Source organism: Bombina bombina, chromosome 10 (genome assembly GCF_027579735.1).
Source record: "Bombina bombina isolate aBomBom1 chromosome 10, aBomBom1.pri, whole genome shotgun sequence".
Lineage (NCBI taxonomy): Eukaryota > Metazoa > Chordata > Amphibia > Anura > Bombinatoridae > Bombina > Bombina bombina.
Window position 1 is genome coordinate 40,494,798 of NC_069508.1, and position 24,658 is coordinate 40,519,455.

General features: G+C 36.2%; 1 protein-coding gene across 1 annotated transcript in view; it reads right to left on the reverse strand.

Annotated features, from left to right (window-relative positions):
- RPAP2 (RNA polymerase II associated protein 2) overlaps positions 1–24,658 on the reverse strand; it is a 102,281-nt gene that overhangs the window by 56,988 nt on the left and 20,635 nt on the right. Inside the window, exons 7-11 of the mRNA XM_053694003.1 lie at positions 20,357–20,392; positions 15,986–16,850; positions 15,283–15,377; positions 12,778–12,858; positions 675–743 (exon numbers count right to left, since the gene is read on the reverse strand). Coding sequence (XP_053549978.1) covers positions 675–743; positions 12,778–12,858; positions 15,283–15,377; positions 15,986–16,850; positions 20,357–20,392 — 1,146 coding nt within the window. The remainder of the gene's footprint in view (positions 1–674; positions 744–12,777; positions 12,859–15,282; positions 15,378–15,985; positions 16,851–20,356; positions 20,393–24,658) is intronic.

Genomic DNA, 24,658 nt, shown 5'->3' on the forward strand with positions numbered 1-24,658 from the left:
AATTTCCTTCCACTTCCCTGCCCCCTGTATCATGTGATCGGCATTAACAAACAACAGACTTGTATGTATCCACTGTGAACTCGGAAGTGTGTATATAAAAAACTGTGCACACAAATAATATAAGTAAACTGGATTTTTTTTCTGAATCATGAGACTAATTTTGACTCTAGTGTCCCTTTAATACTACTTTTTTTTCTATGTGATATTTTTATATGATAAAAATCATAGGAACATAAAAGTGTGATAATTATTTATATCATAAGAACAAGAATATGAGATAATTTCTATAAATAAATTCTACATGCATTTATAAATTAAAATCATAATATATATCATTTATAAGTTTGTTTTTCTTTTTTTATCCATTTTTAAACATCCCTAAAGTTGGATATATACACACATATCCCCCTAGTGCATTCCCAGCAAGTGAAAAACTTCCATAAAAAGGTATTTTTTATTTAATTTACATAAATAAGTTACATATTTTTTTTATATTACTTTTTATACCTATTTCCGTTTTATTTTTCTTTCATACATCAATGTTTTTTTTTGTTTACTGTAACACATGATTTACAACAGATATTTTACATTTCAGCCCAGCATTATGCAATACAATTTTTCTACAAGGCTTCTTATTTTAGGTTCTCATAAGAAAAATGTTTACAAATACTTACGCGAATAAGAGAACAATAGCGATTATTGACCATTCCGGGATAGTGTGGGTGATATTTTTATTTGTAAATCTGAAGGGGGAAAAAAAAATACGAATATTAGGCGGATTTACACGTATACACTAAGAAAGTACGGTAACACCACAACAGATGGGAAAATGTCTAAAATCTATATTATTATTTTTTTTTTAAAAAACATATTCACTACAGAGGAAGCCAATGATATATTTTAATCCAAATGGAAATTTTCTTTTGACTACATTCACTACTACAATGACCTGAATGAACGCTAAATTTTAGATTAACAAGTGCTAAATCAAAAAAACATTGGATCATCATTGTGTGAACAAACAGAATGCTTTCAGAATGGACTTGTTTTGGTAATAGTTATAAACTATGGTATGATACATTTGCTAGAATTATTTTGACAGCCAGCCCACACGTGATATTACTGTAAATCTTCTTTAAAGACACTAAGCCAAAGCGACAGCTCCAATTCTTCAGGGGATACTCCAAAATGCAAGGATAAGAACGGTTACAAATCCTAAGAAATACATGAATGTATTGATTGCCAACACACATCCTTCCACATAGGGCTTCATACGAAGGCTGCAGTTATTTGTGTCTATTAACTCTTATTCAATGTTCGTATTGATTGGCAAGCTCTCAACACTAGTCACTGCTATTAATATGCCATTTAAACAGCACAGATACATAGGACACAAGCAGTTTTCTGCGATACTGTAACAGAGAGTTGAACCTCGTTCACACAGGGTCACTATGTGTGTGTATATGTGTATACGTACACACACACAAACACAATAAATATGACCCAAATGTTAACATTTATAAAACTGTTGCTTTAAAATGAACATTTTAGTGTAAATTACATTGGGACTTGTTCTTCAAAATCAAAGATTGAGTAACCAACTTAGTACAAGCATTTTACAATCTTAGTGGTGAAAAGGGTTCCTGAGAAAAAAAAGTTTTTTAATCCAAGAAAGAAGCCAATAGATTTCACCCATTAGAAAGACAAGATCTCAAATAGTCATTATTGGCCAAACTGGAGAAAGTCTGGCATAATTCCAAAACAATATGTGTAGGACATTTAGAATAACTTTGTAACTATACATAAAGTTAAATTTTCACAACTTTGATTACAGGTTTTGTTGGTTTACTATTTTTTTATACTTTCCATTGAGAATAATTTGTATATGTCTAGATAATGAATGTATGGCTAGATAATTAATAGGAGAAAGTGGACATATGTAGTATTGCTATTGACATTGAAGATGAAATTTGTGTGCCCCAATGAGATGGAGATATACAGTCACTACTTTCCAGTCCCCTCAGGGACAGTGTGAGAATCCCCAGTGAGTGTTCTGTTCACTGGTCAAGGTTGCAGTGTAGACCTGTACATGAGGCGTCCCATAGAAGTGGAGAGTGAAGCAGTGGAGACCAATGCATTAACAGCTCCCACAACACAGTAATGAACTCCAAAGGTTAGTAAGCACACATTTTATGAGTACTCTATTTTCCAACCACACCTACAGCCAAGAGTGGTCTATTGCGAGTTCCTCACCCTACATAGGAGAAGAGTGATGAGCCATGTTTGGGAAACCCTTTGTATAGCAAGCTACAGGCAGAAGAATAGCCATCTATTTATCCTTCCTGATGCCTTGAATCAGACAAGATATGATGATAACTGGAAGGGGAAAAAACCCAAAAGTTCCAAGAGATAAACATCACATTTATTGCATAGAGATGGTGATCTTTGTTTCAGGCATGAACTGACATTTCTCTTGAATGAACAGACAAGCTGTTTAGTAACTCTGATGATTCTAAAGACCTGTAATGTAAACAACTGAAATTACCATGAGGTTGATCTCATCCCAGTTGAAGATTCAAGTAGCCTCTTGCAGGCTAGATAAGAACACCCAATATTTTCAAATTCATGAAAACAACTCTAAGATTCTGAATTGGTAGAGTTGACTTATGACCACAGTCCTTGAGAACTGAGATGATTTCAAACTATATCCAATCAAACATAAAGCAACATGATGTGACAACTATCAAGATGGTTTATAGAAAACAGTTTATCTCGAGGTGTCTCCTTTTCATTAACTTCTAGCTGTAGGAAAACCTCACACAGTACGAAAGAAAAATATCATGTATGGCAGAATGGTCTTGTATAAAACCTTTATCCAATACTTAACAAGGAGAAAGCATGAGATTCTATATATGTGCATCCTCCAATCAGCAGCCAGCTACCGGTAGTGCATTGCTGCTCTTGAGTCTACCTAGGTATGCTTTTAAGCAAAAGATACAAAGAGAACAAAGTTAACTAAATACTAAAAGTAAATTGAAAGGTTGTTTAAAATAGCATGCTCTATCCCTTTAAATTGACTTTAAAACTAACAGAAATTGTATGTTTGTTCACAACTGAACTCCCTGTGGACAGATACATTAAAAGCTCTTTTCGATGCAACAAAGAAAAAAAATACTTCAGTGTAGCTTTAAGGGTGCAGATAAAGCTTGCAATTAAAAAACAAAAACATAATTTATGCTTACCAGATAAATTCCTTTCCGTCCTGTCAGGGAGAGTCCACAACTTCATTCCTTACTGTTGGGAAATACAACACCTGGCCACCAGGAGGAGGCAAAGACCCCCCCTGCCAAAGGCTTAAATATCCCTCCCACTTCCCCTATTCCCCAGTCATTCTGCCAATAGAACAAGGAAAAGAGGAGAAACATCAGGGTATAAAAGGTGCCAGAAGAAATAATATAAAAAGGGAGCCGCCCATCAAAAACAAATTACGGGCGGGGTTGTGGACTTCATTCCTTACTGTTGGGAAAACTATACCCAAGCTCCAGAGGACACTGAATGAATAACGGGAGGGATGGATATGGAGTCTATTATTGTCGCCAGGAAATTCACCCTTGTACTTGGAGTAAGAGAACTCTTTTGCAATGAGATATTAACTCTTGAGCTTATCGAGGTATAAAGGAGCCACACTGTGACCCTGTATAGAGTTTTAAAGTGTATGTATAAAAAACCGTCTTACATCCAAGACCCATGCTGTGGAACAGGCACAGCCTCTCAAGTGTGAAAGTCTTGCAGCAGCGCTTCTGACATAGAAACATAGATATTGACGGCAGATAAGAGCCATAGGCCCAGCAAGTCTGCCCGATAATACCTAATAGTATAAACTTATCTAGTTTGTAGGATAGCCTTATGCTTGTCCCATGCATTTTTAAAGTCCCCCACAGTGTTTGTCGCTACTACCTCTTGAGGAAGTTTATTCCATAAATCAATCACTCTTTCTGTAAAGAAGTGCTTCCTCAAATTACTCCTGAATCTACTACCCTTCAGCTTGAGATCATGACCCCTTGTTCTTGTATTTTCCATTTTATGTAAAATACCCACAGCCTCAGTTTTACTAAGCCCTTTAACGTACTTGAAAGTTGCTATCATGTTCCCTTCTCTCCTCTAAGCATAGACTTGAGTGTGTAGCAGCAAGCAGTGAAACTCGTCAACACTGATTGCCCGGGAGCTGTTAGTCAGCAGTCTGGATGGGTTCGCAGAAAAAAAAAAAACTTTCTCTGCATCTCCAGACTCTAACTTTCAGCAATACTCTCATTGAGAGGTTGACATGACTACTTAAAACTCCAGTCCTTTCTTTGAAGGGCACATACCCATTACAGGACTATCCAAATCTTCTGACACTTCTCTGCCACCTCCTATAGTGACGAAAGGCAAAGAATGACTGGGGGATAGGGGAAGTGGGAGGGATATTTAAGCCTTTGGCTGGGGTGTCTTTGCCTCCTCCTGGTGGCCAGGTGTTGTATTTCCCAACAGTAAGGAATAAAGTCGTGGACTCTCCCTGCCTTATGGAAGGAAAACAACTTTACAATTAACTGTTATTATCACATGTGGCTCTCTCTCTTGTAATTCTTTATTAAACCTTTTCATAGGAGCATACCGATGTAGGTTAACAAGCGTTCCCATGTCTTGCTCATCTTAAAAGGACAGTCTAGTCAAAACTTTCATGATTCAGATAGGACATACAATTTAAGATAACTTTCCAATTTAGTTTTATCATGAAATTGACTTTATTCTCTGTATTCTTTGTCAAAAGCTAAACCTAGGTAGGCTCATATGCTAATTTGAAGGCCCCCTTTTTTTCTCTGTGTATTTTGACAGTTTTTCACAGCTACACTGCACTAGTTCATGTGTGCCCTATAGGTAACATTGTGCTCACTCCCGTGGAGTTATTTATGAGTCAGCATTGATTGGTCTAAACTGCAAGTCTGTCAAAAGAACTGAAATAGCGGGCAGTCTGCAGAGGCTTATATACAAGGTAATTACAGAGGTAAAAAGTGTATTTATATAACTGTGTTGGTTATGCAAAACTGGGGAATGGGTAATAAAGGGATTATCTATCTTTTAAACAATAACAATTCTGGAGTAAACTGTCCCTTTAACAGTATAAAACATGAGCATGCTCCCAAGTCTGCCTCAGTTTTCTTTTATAGAAAGGGGCTACATTCAGCAAAGGATACTAAGCGAACAAGGTAAATTTGATAATAAAATAAAATAAAACATTCTCTGAATCATAACAGCTACATTTTTAATTTTGAGTTCCTTTAAGTCAATCCCAGTGCCTCACAATCCCATTTGATAAGCAGAGCTGGAAATAAATGACTAATACTTAGCAGGTACCTTTATTTAAAAACCCAAGCGAAACAAATAAAGTACAGAGCGGTCTGTCAGACAAGAGACGCTCAGGGGAATCATGTGACAGCGCTGTATTCCTAACAAATGCATACAGGCACTCGGGGACATAGCTGGGGATGAACTAGAACTGTACTAAAATGTCTTAAGAGATCTCCTTAGAGCATTTGCAATCTGTAAGAGTGAGACTAAAACGCTGCACCAGATAGAGTGAACTGCAAGTGTTTCTTAAGACCTAATGGAGAGGAAAATTGCTGCTACGTAATTTGCTGCATTCTCCTCTCCAGAAATTCAGTGACAAGAGATGAGAAACAGTCAAATATTTGTCACCTGTCATTTCTTTATCACACAGAGGTGAAGAAAGGTTAATGCTTTAATCTAATCTTAAAGGGACATGAAACTAAAACAATTTCTTTCATGATTAAAGGGCCACTGTAAGTAAATATTTTCTATGCCTGTTACTAACTAACTACCCCAAATACGCTTTTTATCAATAGCATTTCATTAACATATCCCTACCGTATATCAGAAATCTTGTCTGCAAATTTAATTGTTTTCCAAACCCACTCCGTGGGTATCCTTTGCTCTGTACCAATCCGTTTACAATACCTAGGTTTCAAAATGGCGCTTTAAACACAAAGTTATTGGTTTAAGTATTTTGAACATGCAGTGCTGAAAATAGTGGGCAGGATAACGTGACATCATCGGCAAATAAAAGATATAACTTTTAGAACGTTATGAAACTTCGTTTTGGAGAAAATATAGGTCAGTAGGTTTTAATTAATGTTTATTAACTTTAATATGTTAGTTGTTTAGCTTAAAAATTATAACAGAAAGTAATCCTTTAAGATAGAGCAACAATTTTTAATTTATTTCTAGTATCACATTTGCTTTGTTCTTTGGTATCTTTTGTTGAAAAGCAGGATGTAAGCTCAGGAGCACTATATAGCAGTAGTTTTGCAAGAATGCTATGCATTTGAAAGAGCACTAGATGGCAGCACTATTTCCTGTCATGTGGTGCCCCAGATGCATACCTAGGTATCAGAATATCATAGGAACTAAGCAAATTTTGATAATAGAAGTAAAATCATCGGCTCTGTCTACATAGTAACATAGTAGATTAGGTTGAAAAAAGACCTAAGTCCATCGAGTTCAACCTATACAAATCTAAAATACTTACAAAAAGCTCCAGTTAAGATTAAATAATCCCAATAAAAAGGTGACCCATTTAATACTAGCAATCATATCCATGAATTTTGTTTCTAGACAGAAATGCATCCAAAAAAAATTAAATGCATCTAGGGTATTGGCATTCACTACCTCCTTTGAAAATGAGTTCCACAATTTTATTGCTCTTACAGTGAAAAACGTTTCCGTTGCAGGAGATTAAATCTCCTTTCCTCCAACCTTAAATTGTGACCTCTTGTCACAAACAATTTTCTTGGAATAAACAGAGTTTCTGCCATCTCTGTATAAGGGCCTTGAATATATTTATATAAAGTAATCATGTCACCTCTCAAGCGCCTTTTTTCTAAAGAAAACAGACCCAGTTTGGCTAGCCTCTCCTCATAGCTTAAATTCTCCATTCCCCTTATCAGCTTTGTGGCCCTTCTCTGAACTTTTTCTAGCTCTGGAATATCTTTTTTGAGATCGGTCCCCAGAACTGCACTCCATACTCAAGGTGAGGTCTTACCAGGGATTTATATAGTGACAGAACTCTGCTTTCCTCTCTTGAATCAATGCCTTTTTTAATACATGCTAGTATCTTATTAGCCTTTGAAGCCGCTGCCCTGCATTGTGCACCCATCTTTAGCTTGTTATCTATTACTACGCCCAAATCCCTTTCCTCCTCTGGCTAAGTTTTGTCCCATTTAAATAATACATTGCCTGCTTATTTTTACTTCCAAAATGTAGAACCTTGCATTTTCCCGTATTTAATCTCATTTTCCATTTACTTGCCCATACTTCTAATTTTTGCAGATCCCTTTGTAACGAAAGTTCATCCTGCTCTGACCTAATGACCTTACTTAACTTAGTATCATCTGCAAAAATAGAGATGTTGCTATTTAATCCTTGCTCCAAGTCATTTAGAAAAATATTAAAATTTGGAGTTTCATATCCCTTTAAAATCACTTGTCTTTTAATTAGGTTGTCATAAAGACAAGTAAAAAAAATAATAATAACATAAATAATAAACCTACTTCACTTCTCACATTTTTATACACTATGGGCTAGGTTACCAGGGGAGCGGCAGTTTGCACTCTCATTGGAGTGTTAAAACCGCTAGAATTATTTTTTTAGCTCTGCGATTCGCGCTTGCATTACGAGTTGAAAGTAAAAAGTTTGCTCTCTTGCATAACACAAAATCGCATTCCCCATAGACTTCAATTTAGCCAAAAAAAGTTGGAAAAAATAACACCTAACACCCACAAGTCATGCAAACATGATCACGGTTATTTAAAAGTGCAACATAAGAAGATAATAGTGCATATTTCATAATCCAATGTTCTGCACATAGCAGGATATGTTCTATTATAAATGTAACTGTACTTTAAAATGTATTTTTGATGTGTTTTGTGATACTTTTTTGAATTGCGTAACAGTGAACCAGAGCTCTAAAGTCACATTCACTTTGAACTTTGCACGCAAAAGGCCTCAAATTCCCAATATTGATAGCGCACAAACAATAGTGCTCCACTTGTATTATAGCCCTATATTAGTATGTGCGTGCAAGTGTGTATTTTAATATTTTTTTATATATAAATAAATATATATATATAAATAAATATATATATATATATATATATATATATATATATAAATAAATAAATGTCCCAAGTAGACTAAAATGTTTGCATAAAAGTATTTTCTTATCTCCACAGTGCACGTCACTTACAAGGGTCTTGCTGCCCTTTGCATATAATGAATTTCAGTGAGAGCAGAGGTCCAGAGCGGTCTTCCCAGTTGTGACGATCCTCGGCAGCGGCGTGGAGGTTCCTCTTCATGCGATCGTCCGCCGCACATTGAAGATTGAATGCAAGGTACCCCATGTTTATTGGGGAACCTTGCATTCCTATTGGCTGAAATTTTCAAAATCAGCCAATAGGATGAGAGCTACTGAAATCTTATTGGCAGATTTGAATAGCCAATAGGATTTCAGTAACTCTATTCCTATTGGCTGATTTCAAAATTTCAGCCAATAGGAATGCAAGGTACCCCAAATTGATTGCGGTACCTTGCATTCAATATTCAGTCAACGACAGACATCAGATGAAGAAGAGCCTCCATCCTGCCGAGGACCGCCGCCGCCGAGGATCGAGAACACAGCTCCGCACCGCCTTTACTCCGGATACAGATAAAAGATGATGGATCCGTCTGGAAGAAGACCTTCTCCCCCGGACTTCAGAAACAGCGAGTACCTATTTGGGGATTAGAGTTAGGCTTTTTTATTTTCCTTTTTGGGGAGTTTTTTTTTTTTTTTTTTTTAAGATGGACTTGAAAAAAAACGAATTGCCCTTTTAAGGGCAGTAAAAGAGCTGAATGCCCTTTTAAGGGCAATGCCCATACAATTGTCCCTTTAGGGCCAATGGGTAGTTTAGTTTTTTTTAGTGCTAGGTTTTTTTTATTTTGGGGGGTTTGGTGGGTGGGGTTTTTTTTACTGTTAGGGGGGACTTAGTATTTATTTTAGTGGTAAAAGAGCTGTTTAACTTAGGACAATGCCCTACAAAAGGCCCTTTTAAGGGCTATTGGTAGTTAAGTATTAGATTAGGGGGTGTTAATTTTTATAGCGGTATTAGTTTAAGTTTAATTTTATTATTTTGGATAGCTTTATTTTTTTATTTTTTATTTATTTCTTATTATTAGGTTTATTTTTATTTTTTTATTCTTTTTATTGAGAAACATAGGATATCAATACAACGAAATGTGTTCCGGCAAGAGCATAACAAGTTACAATAAGTTGACTAACAATTAGCCAGTAGAGAATAAAAGCAATTGCAATACATAGCAGAATAGCCTCAACAGCAGGGGATGTATTCTTTACATAATGTATCAGAAGATGAGTTATGTATGAGTATTACAGTTTCTCATATTTTTCCTGTAACAAATAAAACAATAAACTATAAACTAAAACCAAAAGAACTACTAATGTGCACCTTGATATTAGTTAATATTAGGAACTAGAAGTGGAAATATTCCTCCTGTTGGGAGTATGCATATAGAAAGTATGTAGATATAAAGGAGGTTAATAGTAATGTACTAAGTAGCCTAAGGACGATAACTGACATATTGTAGTCACACATGGAAGAGGGACTATTGAATGTCTGCCGGTTGCAATTTGAAGTTAGATAGAACGCTATTCAAGAAGTTGATGAGGGATCTAACTAAGCAACTTGCTTGATTAATTAGGCGCTTTGATGTATTAAAGATTTAGACCCTCAAAGAATATACATTTTAAGACAAAAATATATCCCTCTGCAAAATTACCCTCCCTACAGGGGCATATAATACAGGAATTATCTAATAAACAAATATATGAATATTGAAGCTGCTGTTCTAGGGTTTAAATGATAGACCTGATCTCCACTTTGTGTTGCATCTTGGTACTCTATTATATAGTTAGGGCTTGAAAAGAATACGGTCCCTAAGCTAAGGAAATATAATGGCACACAGTGATCAGCAAGGTTAGGTTTTTGTTACGTTTTTAAACTAAAAAAAACAAAACACAAAACAAAAAGCCAAAAACAAATTTCAAACACTAAATTAACTGTAGGACCTTACAACAATATTGTGGTTCAAAACAAAACAGGGATTCTGCTCTTAAGTAAGAAAGACAAATTCTAATGATAAACATTAGTACACTTGGCAATACTTGGCGTTGTTTATCTAACATGTAAAAGCCCTAAAACTAGCCCTGTCTAGTCCGTCATACGTTCTTTAATAGGTCAATATTAAGTCTAATTACATTAAAAAAAGGCTTAATTTAAGAGCCTGGTAGATCCTCTAAGCCAGTGATTTTTAACCTTTTTTTTGCCGTGGCACACTTTTTTACATTAAAAAATCCTGTGGCACACCACCATCCCAAAATTTAAAAAAAATCACACATTGTAGCATAATACAGCACATATATATATATATATATACACATACACACAAACACACACATACTGTATGTATTGTGCCGTTATGCCAGGCCTCCTACAAACTACCCCTGCACTGGGAGTAAAAAACAAGCAAAGTTTAAAAAAATGTGTCACACTGTTGTCAGTCTGCCGTGGCACACCTGAGGATCTCTCACGGCACACTAGTGTGCCAGGGTACACTGGTTGAAAAACACTGCTCTAAGCAGAGTGTATTAAAATAATAAGGAATAACATCTATCAGTATGATAATAAAGAGTTAACCTGGATATGGCATTTGACAATGGATTATGTAAAGTTGTGGATTTGTTCAACCATGGTAGGAGGCAGTCGCAACTTGAAGCAGAGATGAAACTCTCCACCACCGTCAGCGATAATATTTTAAGTTACACTAATTGTGAAGATCCCACTGTTCAACAGAAACACATTGCTTATCATATAACGGAGAATAAATACAACGGCAGGAAAACAAGCTATGTAGTACTAGCAGCTTTAAAAATACTTGTATTCCCGCCTTCTACACCAACAGCCAAGTTAAGTGTACAGTAGAAAAGAGTTATTAATGATACAAATTTATGTTACTGAAATGTATGAACAATTTGTACTATTCAGTGATATAGCCTATGGTATAAATGCACAAATTGGCACGAATATACTGGTTCCGTAAGGCACAAAATATAATTACAGACACTCTTGTGTTTAAACCTTTAACAGAGTGCAAGGACACCAGAGGGTTTGACTTTTGAGAGTTTCTAGCCTCAAGGCTACGCTATAAGAAGAGCATACTGGCATATATTACAAAGCAAATCATACGAGTATACATTAGGACATAACATTAAAAAATGAAGTAGCCACCATATAACTTATAGCAATAAAGATTAAAGGGACAGTCTACACCAGAATGGTTATTGTTTTAAAAGATAATCCCTTTTTTACCCATTCCCCAAGTTTGCATAACCAACACAGTTATATTTATATATTTTTTAACTCTGTGATTATCTTGTATCTAAGCCTCTGCCAACTGCCCCTATATTTCAGTTCTTTTGACAGACTTTCAGTTTAGCCAATCAGTGATGGCTCCCAGGTAACTTCACGTGCATGAGCACAGTGTTATCTATATGAAAAACATGAACTAACACCCTCTAGTGTTGAAAAACCTGTTAAAATGCATTCTTAAGAGGCGGCCTTCAAGGTCTAAGAAATTAGCATATGAACCTCCTAGGTTAAGCTTTCAACTAAGAATACAGAGAGAACAAAGAAAAATTGGTGATAAAAGTAAATTGGAAAGTTGTTTAAAATTACATGTTCTATCTGAATCATGAACGTTTTTTTTGGACTAGGCTGTCCCTTTAAGCATGTTCAGCGTCATAAAAAATATTAGTCAGGAGCACCCACGGTACCGGCATCCAATATTAAAGTCCATAAAAGACTAAGAAGATGTAATTTGGAGCAAAAGGGTGAGTAGTAGCTTAAGACATAAATGAGTTATAATTTAGCCAACACCGGTTGATAAGCGCTCCTTGTGCAAATGCAAAGAAACAGTCTCCACTTTTAAGCCCTGTCTCCCCTCTTCAGGTAAGCCAGTAGCTGATGTCATAGTAGGGAAGACAAAGCAATGATCCCTGTACTTAATCAGATTAACCATAGGGCTATTTAACGGATCTAGATGCAAGATGAAATCTGTGCTGCGTATAGTGAGCATGGCCGGCGCTCTCCATTTCAACAGAGACTGAGGCTTCACAACCACAGCATTCAACAGATCAGGCCATTCACTCTTACCGATTCCACAGCTGTCTATAAAGGGTCCTTCCAGGGGTCCCAAAAGACTCCCCTCTGCATCTTCAAAAGAAGTTTGGGTAGTGAAAGCTGTATCAGCCATTGAAAGATCCACCATCTTTCCAATACCCGAGACCCTAAAACAGCCACAAAAATGCAAGCTCTGTGGCTGTTTTAGGGTCTCGGGTATTGGAAAGGACCTTGACGTGATACCTGAGCTTGTCCCATTTGGCCAGATGCGGTGACTAACCTTTCCATTTTTGCTTTTAAATCTTAGCTGAGAGCTTGTAAGTGAGTGCTGGGTTTTCTCTGTGTGTGTATATATATATATATATATACACACACACACACAACTATATATATATATATTTATATATATATATATATATATATATATACACACACATACCCACATACACACACTCAATATATATAAAAGTATAAAAAATGTACTCACCTAAAGGTTTTTACAAGACTGTGTAACTCCTTGGAGACATCGCTATAAGTAAGTTGTAGAGGCAATAAAATAGCGGGCAAACTAGAATGAAGAAATTGATAAATTAGCTCCTTCTGCATAAACATCTACATCAAAGCCACTAAAAAGATCACTAAATTAAGTTTACTAATTCAGTCCTCAAACAACTGACCTGACAGCGCCAAATTACAAGTGACACGCTTACAGTTGCGCGTGAGCGATATCGGGCTTATCGCGTAAGAAGTATCGTGCACATAACAAGTTGAAAGTAAACACGATCGCTTGAGCGCAATTGAATTGAACGCGCGTTGGGATAGCGCGATCATAGAGCTCTGGTTAACTGTTACTCTTAAATAGAAAGTGTCATGAAACAAATAAAAAATACATTAAACAGTACAGTTACACTCATAATATTACTATCTAATTTTAAAGTAAACAACGCATTAAACATAAGCACATAATAAATACCTTATGTATGTTAATATTATACATAGGTTTCAATTATTCCAATCCGGTTTACAAACTGTAAATTTTACCAAAAAAACTTCTATCTTGTTCTTATCCTCCATCTGCCCCGACTCGCTATAATTTTATTTTTCTCTATCCTAGAGTTGGCGGTTATGCTGCACGGATAGCAGACGCCCTCTCCTCTCAGTACAATGTGCGCTCACACAAAATGTGATTGCGCAAGTACTGCAGAATCACTTGCTCTGTCACTGGACAGACAAATGTAAACAGTAGATCGCTATAATACATTTTTTATTACTTCTCCAGAAACAGAAAAAATATATAACCCCTTTGATAATAATGAGAGAGGCCGGTATTAAATGCGACAATTACACATTTTTTTTAATTAAAAGCAAAACTTATTAAAAACGTATTTTAATGACTTGTTATACATATTCCGGATTTGGCTTGTGTTTGGATTTCATTTGATGTAAACTAAAAACGTGGCGGTTAAAAAATGAATCTAATCTAATAATCTGATTTATATTGATGCTGAGATTAGCAAGCTATCTATTATATATACTACACACACACATATATATATATATATATATATATATATATATATATATATATATATATATATATATATATATATATATATATAAAAAAAACAAACAAAAATTGCTTGTTGACAGCCAAGGGGTTAATCTCGCACGAGAAGCCAACCAAACAGCCGGATAACATGAAGAGTGAAGTGCTGTTGCACTTTTTAATTTCCTGATTTGGAGCATAGGATGTGAGCAAGCGCATCATCTCAGTCTTAAGGCTGTGACACACTGCAAGCGGAGCGGAGCGCAGCGTGCAGATGCGGCTGTGCGCGCTCAGTGTGTCCTGCATTTTCATCTCTGAGCACTCTGCTGCGTCAGGTCATGTAGCTGAGCGCTCAGAGATGAAATATTTGAACTTCAGAAGCGATGTAACGCCGAGCGAAGCAGTTTCTTCGCCTTGCGCCACATCGCTTGCAGTGTGTCACAACCTTTAGTCTGAGAGAGCGCCTTCATTAGATAATATGATTGAGGTGCTTGGTCCTCTCCTTATTTGCCGGTGTTCTGTCATTTTTTGCTACCCAGTCAGATTTTGCTCCTGCAGATACTGACCATGCGCAAACTACATCAGTGCATTCCACAGATGGTCCTAAAACATCTGTGGAATGCGCTGACATAGCTTTGCTCATGCGCAGTAACAGCGGTAGCAAAATCTGACAGAGAGGATGATACTCCCCGCGTTCCTCATCTTTATAGTTTGATATTGCATGCAGTGAGTAATACTGTACAATGCTCTGTGGTCACCAACACTGGCATCTATTATGTTTGCCCTTTTATTTGTGATTCCTGCAAGCGCTATATTTTGCAGTGTCGCAATTTGTATAACTGCTAGTATTTAGCATCTCTCCTAATGTGTACATTTAATTTCTGTATCAGATACAGTCTTTGTCCTAGAGCAACTGTTTTGTCATTTTTTTAGTCGAAGTCCGCTGAGTGCGCGCAGGCAGCCTGCATTAACAAAAGATGAGGAAAGCAGGGAGAATCTTCCGCTCTGTCAGATTTTGCTACAGTTGATACTGCGCATGAGCAAAGCTACGTCAGCACATTCCACAGATGTTTAGGATCATCTGCGCAATGCACTGACGTAGTTTGCGCATGCACAGTATCTGTTGTAGCAAAATCTGAAGGGGTAGCAAACAATGACAGAACACCGGAGCGCACAGGGAGCAGTAAGTGGTCAGATCGGGGAGCAAAAAGAACATAAGAACAGTAATTTAATCAATTTATTTAACATTTCCCTTTTCAATGAAAACTTTTATCCTAAAGATTAAAGTAAGCAGATTTATTATATGTATACTTAAAAATAAACGTTGACTGCCCCTTTAATTTCAAAGCAGATTGAGATATTAAACTGTGTAAATTTCAATAAAAACTGGAGAATTGAGGTTTTATAAAACTTTTGACCATTAGTGTACATGTTTAGAATACTTACACTTTTTTAAGTTTTTCAAGCACAATGCGTTTTCGGATCTGTTGCTGAGAGCAGGAATCTACAAGTGGAAGCGAGGGATCCCAAGTGGTAGAGTTCTATAGAGAAAATAAAATAAAAAAACCAGTGCCATATAAAACAAACAAAAGCGTTTTTTACAAATACGCGTGCGTTACAAATCTCACAGCAGTTCATTACAACTTGTATTTCCTATTTAAAGGGACAGTCTAGTCAAAAATAAACTTTCATGATTCAGACATGTAATTTTAAACAACTTTCCAATTCACTTTTATCATCAATTTTGCTTTGTTCTATTAGTATTCTTAGTTGAAAGTGAAACCTAGGTAGGTTTATATGCTAATTTCTTAGCCCTTGAAGGCCACCGCTTATCTGAATGCATTTCACAGTTTTTAACGCTAGAGGGTGCTAGTTAATGTGTGCCATATAGATAACATTGTGCTCATGCACGTGGAGCTACTTAGGAGTCAGCACTGATTGGTTAAAATGCAAGTCTGTCAAAAGAACTGAAATAAGGGGGCAGCCTGCAGAGGCTTAGATACAAGGTAATCACAGAGGTAAAAAGTGTATTTATATAACTGTGCTGGTTATGCAAAACTAGGGAATGGGTAATAAAGGGATTATCTATCTTTTAAAAAAAATAAAAATCCTGGTGTTGACTGTCCCTTTAAAAGACCACATTACTCACCTCCTGTTTTTTGTCTGTATTGTCTGCTTTTTTGTTTTCCAGTTCTTCTGGCAATATATAATTCCCTTTAAAAAATTCTCTTGCTTTAATATTTAAAATTTCAGTTTCTTCTTGAAGTTTTTCCAAATCTGGCACCGGGTTTACGGCATCGTTAAAGTTCTTATACATCAAAGATTCATCCAAACTGGTTGAACCTTCAGCTTTAGAAGCTTCAAGGGAACTTTCAAAGTCATCCTCATCCAGATCTTCTACTAGTGAAAGGTCATCCGCAGGAGCCGTGAGTTTCAATACGTAATTAGAACCGTACAAATATTTTAGCGTTTCCTCCGTTTTCCATTCATTTAAGGTCTGTGTGAGAACGTCAATCATACTTCCCTTTACGATAACTGTGGGAATTTTTTCTTTTAACGCAGACTGATATTGCTTGGAATTACGAAGTATTTTCCGGAGCTCCTCTGCTCCTTTTTTGCTCACAGCTCTTTGAGTTACGCCAGAGACATCTAATTCACTGTGTTCTGAGGTTTTAGAAATATCTTTTTTCTCTTCTGCATCTTTAGAGGTGGAACTTAAAGGCTGATCTTGCGTGCAAGAAACAGTCCTATTACGATCACAAAGATCTATTTTTTCTGTTACTTCTACCAGACCTTGTATTTCATCACTGGATTTCTGTGCGACATCGCTCTCCTGATATTCAGTATCCGGCCTATCTATCGAAATAATGGACGTAACAAATTCTTGCGCTGGTTCATTGTCATTATCGCTATTATCGAGATTTTCAGAGTCCTCCTTTGATCCTAGAGACTTTTCAATCTCTTCTGTTTTGATACATTTGTCATATAATTTGATTTCCAATCCAGAATGGCCACTAAAAGATAAGCGAATAATTCCATTTACTGATCACTCCTATTTAAATGAAAGTTAAATACATAGTTTTAAATAGCATTTATATTTTAAAAAAAATAATAATAATGATAATAAAAAGATGAATCTATTACAACCTTCCTTTTCTTGAACAGTAAGTCAAGAAAGTCAGCAGTGTATATATAAAATGTATAAGCATTTTGTATATATAGATTTCTATATACACTACAATTCATAAACTGATGGGGTGCAAAATATCTGGTCAAGTAGTTGAGTTTATGGTTAAATGGACACTAAACCCAAATTTTTTTCTTTCATGATTCAAATAGAGCAGCAATTTTAAGCAACTTTCTAATTTACTCCTATTGTAAAAAAAAAAATAATTCTCTTGCTATCTTTTTTTAAAAAGCAGGAATATAAAGCGAAGGCCCCCCGGACCATTTTAGGTTCAGCACACTGGATAGCGCTTGCTTATTGGTGGCTACATTTTAGCCACCAATCAGCAAGCTCTATTCAGATTTATGAACCAAAAATGGGACGGCTTCTAAGCTTTACATTCCTGCTTTTCAAATAAAGATAGCAAGAGAACAAAGTAAAATTGATAATAGGAGTAAATAAGAAAGTCGCTTAAAATTGCATGCGCTATCTAAATCATTAAATAAAAAATTTGGGTTTAGTATCCATTTAAGTTCTTTGCTATACTTTTGGACTTCTGGTTACATTAAGACAACTCAATAGGAGGGCTAATATTTAAATTGCCCAGGTCACTTTTGAAACTCTAGAAATATTATAGGATTATGATATGAATTTCTATAGGAAATAACACACTCATAAGGCTTTTAATTATCTATTGAACTCTATAGTTTTAGCTACACCTATGTTTTTGTAAGTACAACAAGCGATAACCGTTAATACCTAGTTGGACCACTCAATGCAGTAGAATTGCATAATTAATAGGTGCATAATAAAAAGACAATGATTTAACACCTACTTTGAATTTCAAATAAGCAGTAGATTTTTTTTTCTGTCAAATTTATTTTTTCTCCAATTTTCTGGCCCCTTGTATCATGTGACAGACATCAGCCAATCACAGACTAGTATACGTTTACCTGTGAGCTTCTGCACATGCTCAGTAGGAGCTTGTTCCCCAGGACGTGTGAATATAAAAAGATTGCGCAAACTTTGAAAATGGAAGTAAATTGGGAAGTGTCTTAAAACTGCTGCTCTTTCTGAATCATAAAAGTTTATTTTGACTTGAGTGTCCCTTTAAAAGAGAGAGCAGTAATTAGGACTGTGCATAAGCTAGCACAATGAGCACGCTACTACAGCTTCCAAAGTATAGGGTGCACTAGATAAATACTTAGTGTACAAATAATGGTTTACTTGAAGGGACATAAAACCTAACATTTGTATTTCATGACTCAGACAGATCATACAATTTTAAATTACTTTCCAATTTACTTATATTATTACATTTGCGTAATTCTCTTGGAATCCTTTGTTGAAGAAGCAGCAGGGTACTACTGGGAGCTAGCTGAATGCATTGGGTTAGCCAATAACATGAGGCATATATGTGCAGCCACCAATCAGCAGCTGAGCCTACCTAGGTATCCTTTTCACCAAAGGATATCAAGAGAACAAATTAAATTAGATACGAGAAGTAAATTTGGAAGTTGTTTAAAAATCCCATTCTCCATCTGGATCATGAAAGAAAAAAAGTGGGATTTCCTGTTCCTTTAAACATTTTAACTAACATTTTTTAATGCCCAATTGTGCATCATTGTTTGCATTAGGCCACAAACAGTAGCAAGTGGAAACTGCTGGTGAGCCTTTCAGCAGCGGCAGTCACACGGCTGGGTCATGTGACTACCACTACTGATTGGGTCACCATTCGTTTTCACTCGAGACCAGCAGTTCTCTGCAACTCCAAAAAAGGGACGTGAAAGTCAACATTCAGATTTCAAGATTTAATAATGTTATCAAATGTATCCCCTTCTTTTGGTCTCCTTTGTTGAAATCAGCCCCTTTCCATGAGAGCATACGGAGGTAGGGTCAGGAGCATGCATGAGTCTTGAGCACTATGTTCCTGCATACGTATATGCAGCAATGTTATACAACCAACCTCTAAAGAAAGCATTAGCTGCCGCAGGAATTGCTGAGTGACAGCAGAGGAGACCGTTCTTCCTTCGCTTACAATTACTGCCACACTGTTTGAATGCACTTTCAGTTTGTGTTCAAACGTTCTAATTAAACAGTGCTTCTAGCTATATAGCACTAGCTTGGTTTACCATACAGCGGTTGAAACCACTGCACTCCAAAGCTCCCTCTACTGGTTGCTTGTATAACATTGCTACACACAGTGAGGCAGAGACATATTGTTCAAAACGCATGCAAGCTCTAAGCCTACCTTAGTATGCTCTCATGCAACTTAACAAACAACAGAGACCAAGGACTATTTTTCATTGCTATTGTAAACTGGTGGTAACATAAAACCTCTCCATAAACTTTAATGGATAAACTTATTGTTACTAATCATATACATAGTTTACATCAGCAATTAAAACTATGACCAAGAAAAAAGTACATTTGATCACATAAATAAATTGGAAAGCTTAGTTTTAAAATGGTCAGTGCTACGCATGCGTGAAATATCGGAATTCGCCAATCGTTTAATAAACGAATGGCGAATTTGACCTCAGGCAGCAGCATTCTGCCGTTTACGGCGCAGGATATATCAGTGTGAAAACGCAACAAACAAAAATCTGGATTTGTACAAATCTTTTTGTGTTGCGCTTTCAAACGAATGGCTAATTCAAAAAAATTTGCCACTTCCTAGTAAGCGCTATCTAAATTATAAAACTTTAATATTACCTTCAATGCCCCTTTAAAACAGTTTTTTTTTGGGGGGGGGGTTAATAGAAAATAATTTGGGTTCCAAAATTTCGGACTAAAAAAAACTTATGATTTTTTTTTAGAAACTTGTATGTTCCTCATGCCTTTAATTCAATATATTATTTGATAGTAGGACACCCCCTAAATAAAATTGCGTGCGAGAATAGTTCATTTTGATGCCCTGTAAATAAACAAGTTCTGTATGCGGTAGAAATCACAGTAAATGTACATCAATAAAAACTAGAGATTTAATCGATCTTTTCATCTCATTCTGGTTTTCTAAAGCGCATCAGCTGACAAAGCAGAAAACGAAAAACGACACTGAGCTGTCAACTACATTTAATTATCGCATTTCACCTATTTTCTTTGCCAATATTGTTAGAGTAAAAAAGTAAACACTATCTAATTCTGTCTCTTTTCAACAGGTTTGTATTGAGTTCCTTGTTAGGAGCAGCTGTACAGTAAATCATACACATCAAATAAACCAACTTGGCATAAAACAGGAAATATGACTTTTAAATCATATGCAAAGCAACAGCAAAGGAAATCAAAGGGATACTGTATCCTGTGCTTAGATTATTTGTTTGTAATGATATAGAAAATATATCTATACTGTACCTTTCTCCCGGTTGCATCAGCTGGATTTCTGAGTAGCTGCGATAAACAGAAAATGACATGTAGTCAAGACAGGTGTGTAATTGTATTTTACTTAAAAATAAATACATTTAATGCCTGTTTGCTTTTCCTTTACAGCTAAAAAATCCCAGATTTGGAATTCGAGAATCCAAATTTACTCTAAAATCCAATCTTTTTAATTAATACGTTTTTTAAAATAAATTTATCAAAAATTACTTTTCCCTCTTTGAGTCACAATATTATCTGCCTGTGCCTTTGGATTGTTTTTGGTTTTGTTCTAAAATGCAAATAATAGTCTATATTTATTAAAACAATGAATATTACCAACAGCAATAATAAGTCAGATATTCCTCCTAATTTCAAGGCGGAAAATATTTATTTAATATTGAAACCAGGCAAATATTCTGCCTCATCATATAACTCTTAAAGGGACACTGAACCCATTTTTTTTTATTTTTTTTTGTGATTCAGATAGAGCATGCAATTTTAAGCAATTTTCTAATTTACTCCTATTATCAAATTTTCTTCATTCTCTTGGTATGTTTATTTGAAAAGCAAGAATGTAAGTTTAGATGCCGGCCCATTTTTGGTGAACAACCTGGGTTGTCCTTGCTGATTGGACAGCACCAATAAACAAGTGCTGTCCATGGTACTGAACCAAAAAATTGCTGGCTCCTTAGCTTCTTTTTTCAAATAATGATAGCAAGTGAACAAAGAAAAATTGATAATAGGAGTAAATTAGAAAGTTGCTTAAAATTGCATGCTCTATCTGAATCATGAAAGAAAAAAATTTGGGTTCAGTGTCCTTTTAAGCTTGGGTTATAAAATTTTACCCAAACTTTTGGAAAAAAAAAAGATTACAAGAGTTTCTTACAAATTTTATTTATCCAAATCGATCGAGATCTCCAATTAAAACTATTAAAAAGATGATGCAGTAGTTGCCAGGGAAACATACATCAGAAAGGACTGAGAAGATGGTACCTGGACAGAGGTCATTGCCCTTTCTATGGATATGGAAAAGGTCTTTGACCAGGTGGAGTGTTTATTTTTCTTCTACTACTCTGGTAAAGTTTAATTTTTTAGGGGTCTCTATAGTTGCGTTCGGGCAGCGCTCCAAGCGAACTGGAACTCGCATGGAGCGTTTTTCTCACACTTGCAAGTGAGATGGCTGGCGTTTTTTGAGCGCTCTGGTGACGTAAGTCCCAACGCTTCCAGTGTGCTGGAAAAGCTGGGACTTTTCAGAGCAAGCTCAGACACTTGGAAACATGGCAGCCTCCACACACGTGTTGCTGTGGAGGCTGCCATGTTATTTATACATATATAATATGATTTTTCGTGTGCTCTAGAGCAGTGGTTGCCAACCGCGGTCCTCAAGGACCCCCAACAGTCCTGGTTTTCATTATAGCTGAACCAGTGCACAGGTGAAATAATCAGCTGATCTGCAACCAACCTGCTCTTATCCATCAGCTGATTATTTCACCTGTGCACTGGTTCAGCTATAATGAAAACCAGGACTGTTGGGGGTCCTTGAGGACCGCGGTTGGCAACCACTGCTCTAGAGAATGTAGCCCATTTATTTTCACTTCATACGTAGCGTATGAAGTGAAAAGAAATGGGCTACATTATCTAGAGCTCACAAAAAAAATCATATTATATATATATGACGTTAAAGCATTGTGTAATTATGTGTATTCCCTTTTTATTTTATGTGTATTTCACGATCGGGCGGGTTAGAGATGCGTGGGCGGGGTTCTGGGAATTGCCGATTTTGATCCACAGAGCCAGAATGATTTCCCCAGTCTCAGTCTCTTCGCAAACATCACAACTCTGACCATTCCATTATTGTGCAGCAGATCCCTTTGCGCATGCGAACGTTTTTTCGAAGCTCCCTTGCTTGTGACGTCACCTAGCGCCACGTCATCGCTGGGAGTGAAGCGCTTCCACTAGCTCCTGAGCGCTGCCCGAGCGCGGCCTATGCAGGTGATAAATAAACTCTATACTGAACCTCCAGTTTTCTCTGAATAGGAGGACAAGACACGGTTGCCCACTCTTCTCTTTAATCATGTATTAGAACCTTTGGCTGCTAAGATGAGAAATTTTGTATTAAGACTGGTGAGTTAAAGTCAAGTTGTCACTTATTGTGTGTTGTTCATCTTACAATTTAATTGAAGAATTTGGGTCAATTGCAGGTTACAAAATCAACAAAATCAATTTCCCTAAATTAAAGATACTCTTAAAGCCTTAGATTGGCAGCTAATAAAAAAAATAGTGCACATTTGAGAAGAAAGAACAAGGGATGGTTTATATTTTTGTACCCCACACAACTAAGAAGGAATTGGTGAAACGTAACATATTACCCTATGTTTAGAAACATTATAATAACTTTGAGTCAAATGAATAAACTAATGAGTGTAAATTAGAGATTGGGGGGGGGGGGATTACTCTTATTCAAATTATTATTGACGATCACAGTATCAATACATTTTCACTTTCAATGGTATATAAGTAGATTACACAGTTTGTATTGCAAGAGACAATACGACAACTAAATAAAGATTGGTACAAAATACTTCGTTATAATGTAGCAGAAGATACAATACAGTACGCAACTTACTGCTTACGGCTACATTATCCTCTGAGTTGAGGGAGACACAATTCCAGTTGGTAAACTGGTGTTATTTAAAGGGATGTAAACCCCAATTTTTTTCTCACGATTCCAATAGTGCATGCAATTTTAAGCAACTGTCTAATTAATCAGCAGCTAGCTCTCAGCTCCTGAGGCTATCTAGGACTTTGTCAATCTAGATTCTTTGGAAACGTGCATCCAGCATTTGCCTGAGGACCACGATTCAGCACTTGAGGAGAGTCTGCCGGATGACTCAGAAGATCCGGCCTGCTCGAATAGCACATTTTTGTGCTTTCCCATATGTGAGTAACTTTCTGTATTTGTTCCTGCTCCTGGCCACTTGGCGCGGTCTTGTCTACCCTATGAGGCGCCTTCTTTCCTCTTTTGTATTGCAGAATTTCCTAGTGTCTGGCCAGCCATTCAGAAGAGCTGCCTTGGAGGTTGTTTGGAGACAAGAACTGCCACCCTTGTCACATATAGACTGTTAGTCTATTACGGTACTTGTTTTGGGTTTACTGGTCTGTTTCACCTATACCACACATAATCTATGTTTCATTATCCTTATTGATATACGTATATCTCCATTGTTTCTATTTATTATTTGGTTACGTTTAACTGGCGCCCCTTTATTGTGTGTGATTTTATACATATACATAGTTTCTAACTTACTCCTATTATAAATTTGTCTTCGTTCTCTTGGTATCTTTATGTGAAAACAAGAATGCAAGCCTAGGAGCCGGCGTATTTTTGGTTCAGCACCTGGGTAACTCTTGCTGATTGGTGGCTAAATGTATTTGAAGAAAAAAAAATTAAATCACAGATTTACAAAAAGGAAACGTGACAATAAATAACCCCATTATTCCAAAATAAAAACTATCAGCGAATACAGAACAGGATAAACTTTCCTTTAGCCTTTGTTGTACAAACTATTTCCACTCCGAATATCTCCAGTTAAAAGTATTGGCTAAAACAGGGCCGGATTTAAGAGGGACAGTCCCCAAGTCTCAATATTATGCACTAACAAGAGCTGCAGAGAAGAAAATAATCTCTTAGTCATTAAACAAACAAAAAAAAACTTGATCGTTTGCTATTTAAATATAAACAAATCCATTAAAGGGACATGAAACAAACAAAAAAATCTGTTAGATGTACACGGACACAAACTCACATCACAAGGATTTCCCAGGGATATTAAAGGGACATTAAAACAATTTTTTTTTCTTCAGATAAAATACGCAATTTTAAACAACTTTCTCATTTTCTTCTTTTATTAAAATTGCTTCATTCGCTTTGTATCCTCTGTTGATGGAGCAGCAATGCACTACTGGGAGCTAGCTGAATACATCTGGTGAGCCAATAACAAGAGGCATTTTTGTGCAGCCACCAATCAGCAGCTAGCTCCTGAGCCTACCTAGGTATGCTTTTGTTTAACAAAGAATACCAAGAGAATGAAGCAAATTAAATAATAGAAATCAGTTGGAAAGTTGTTTAAAATTCTATTTTCTGTTTGAATAATAAAATAAAAATGTGGGGCTTCATGTCCTAACCCAGGAAACAATATATTTTATAAATTACTGTATGCTAATGTTAATAGACCTAACATTATTTGTTTATCTCCAATAACCAGGTATAACTTTACCTAAAAAGTAAAACACAAA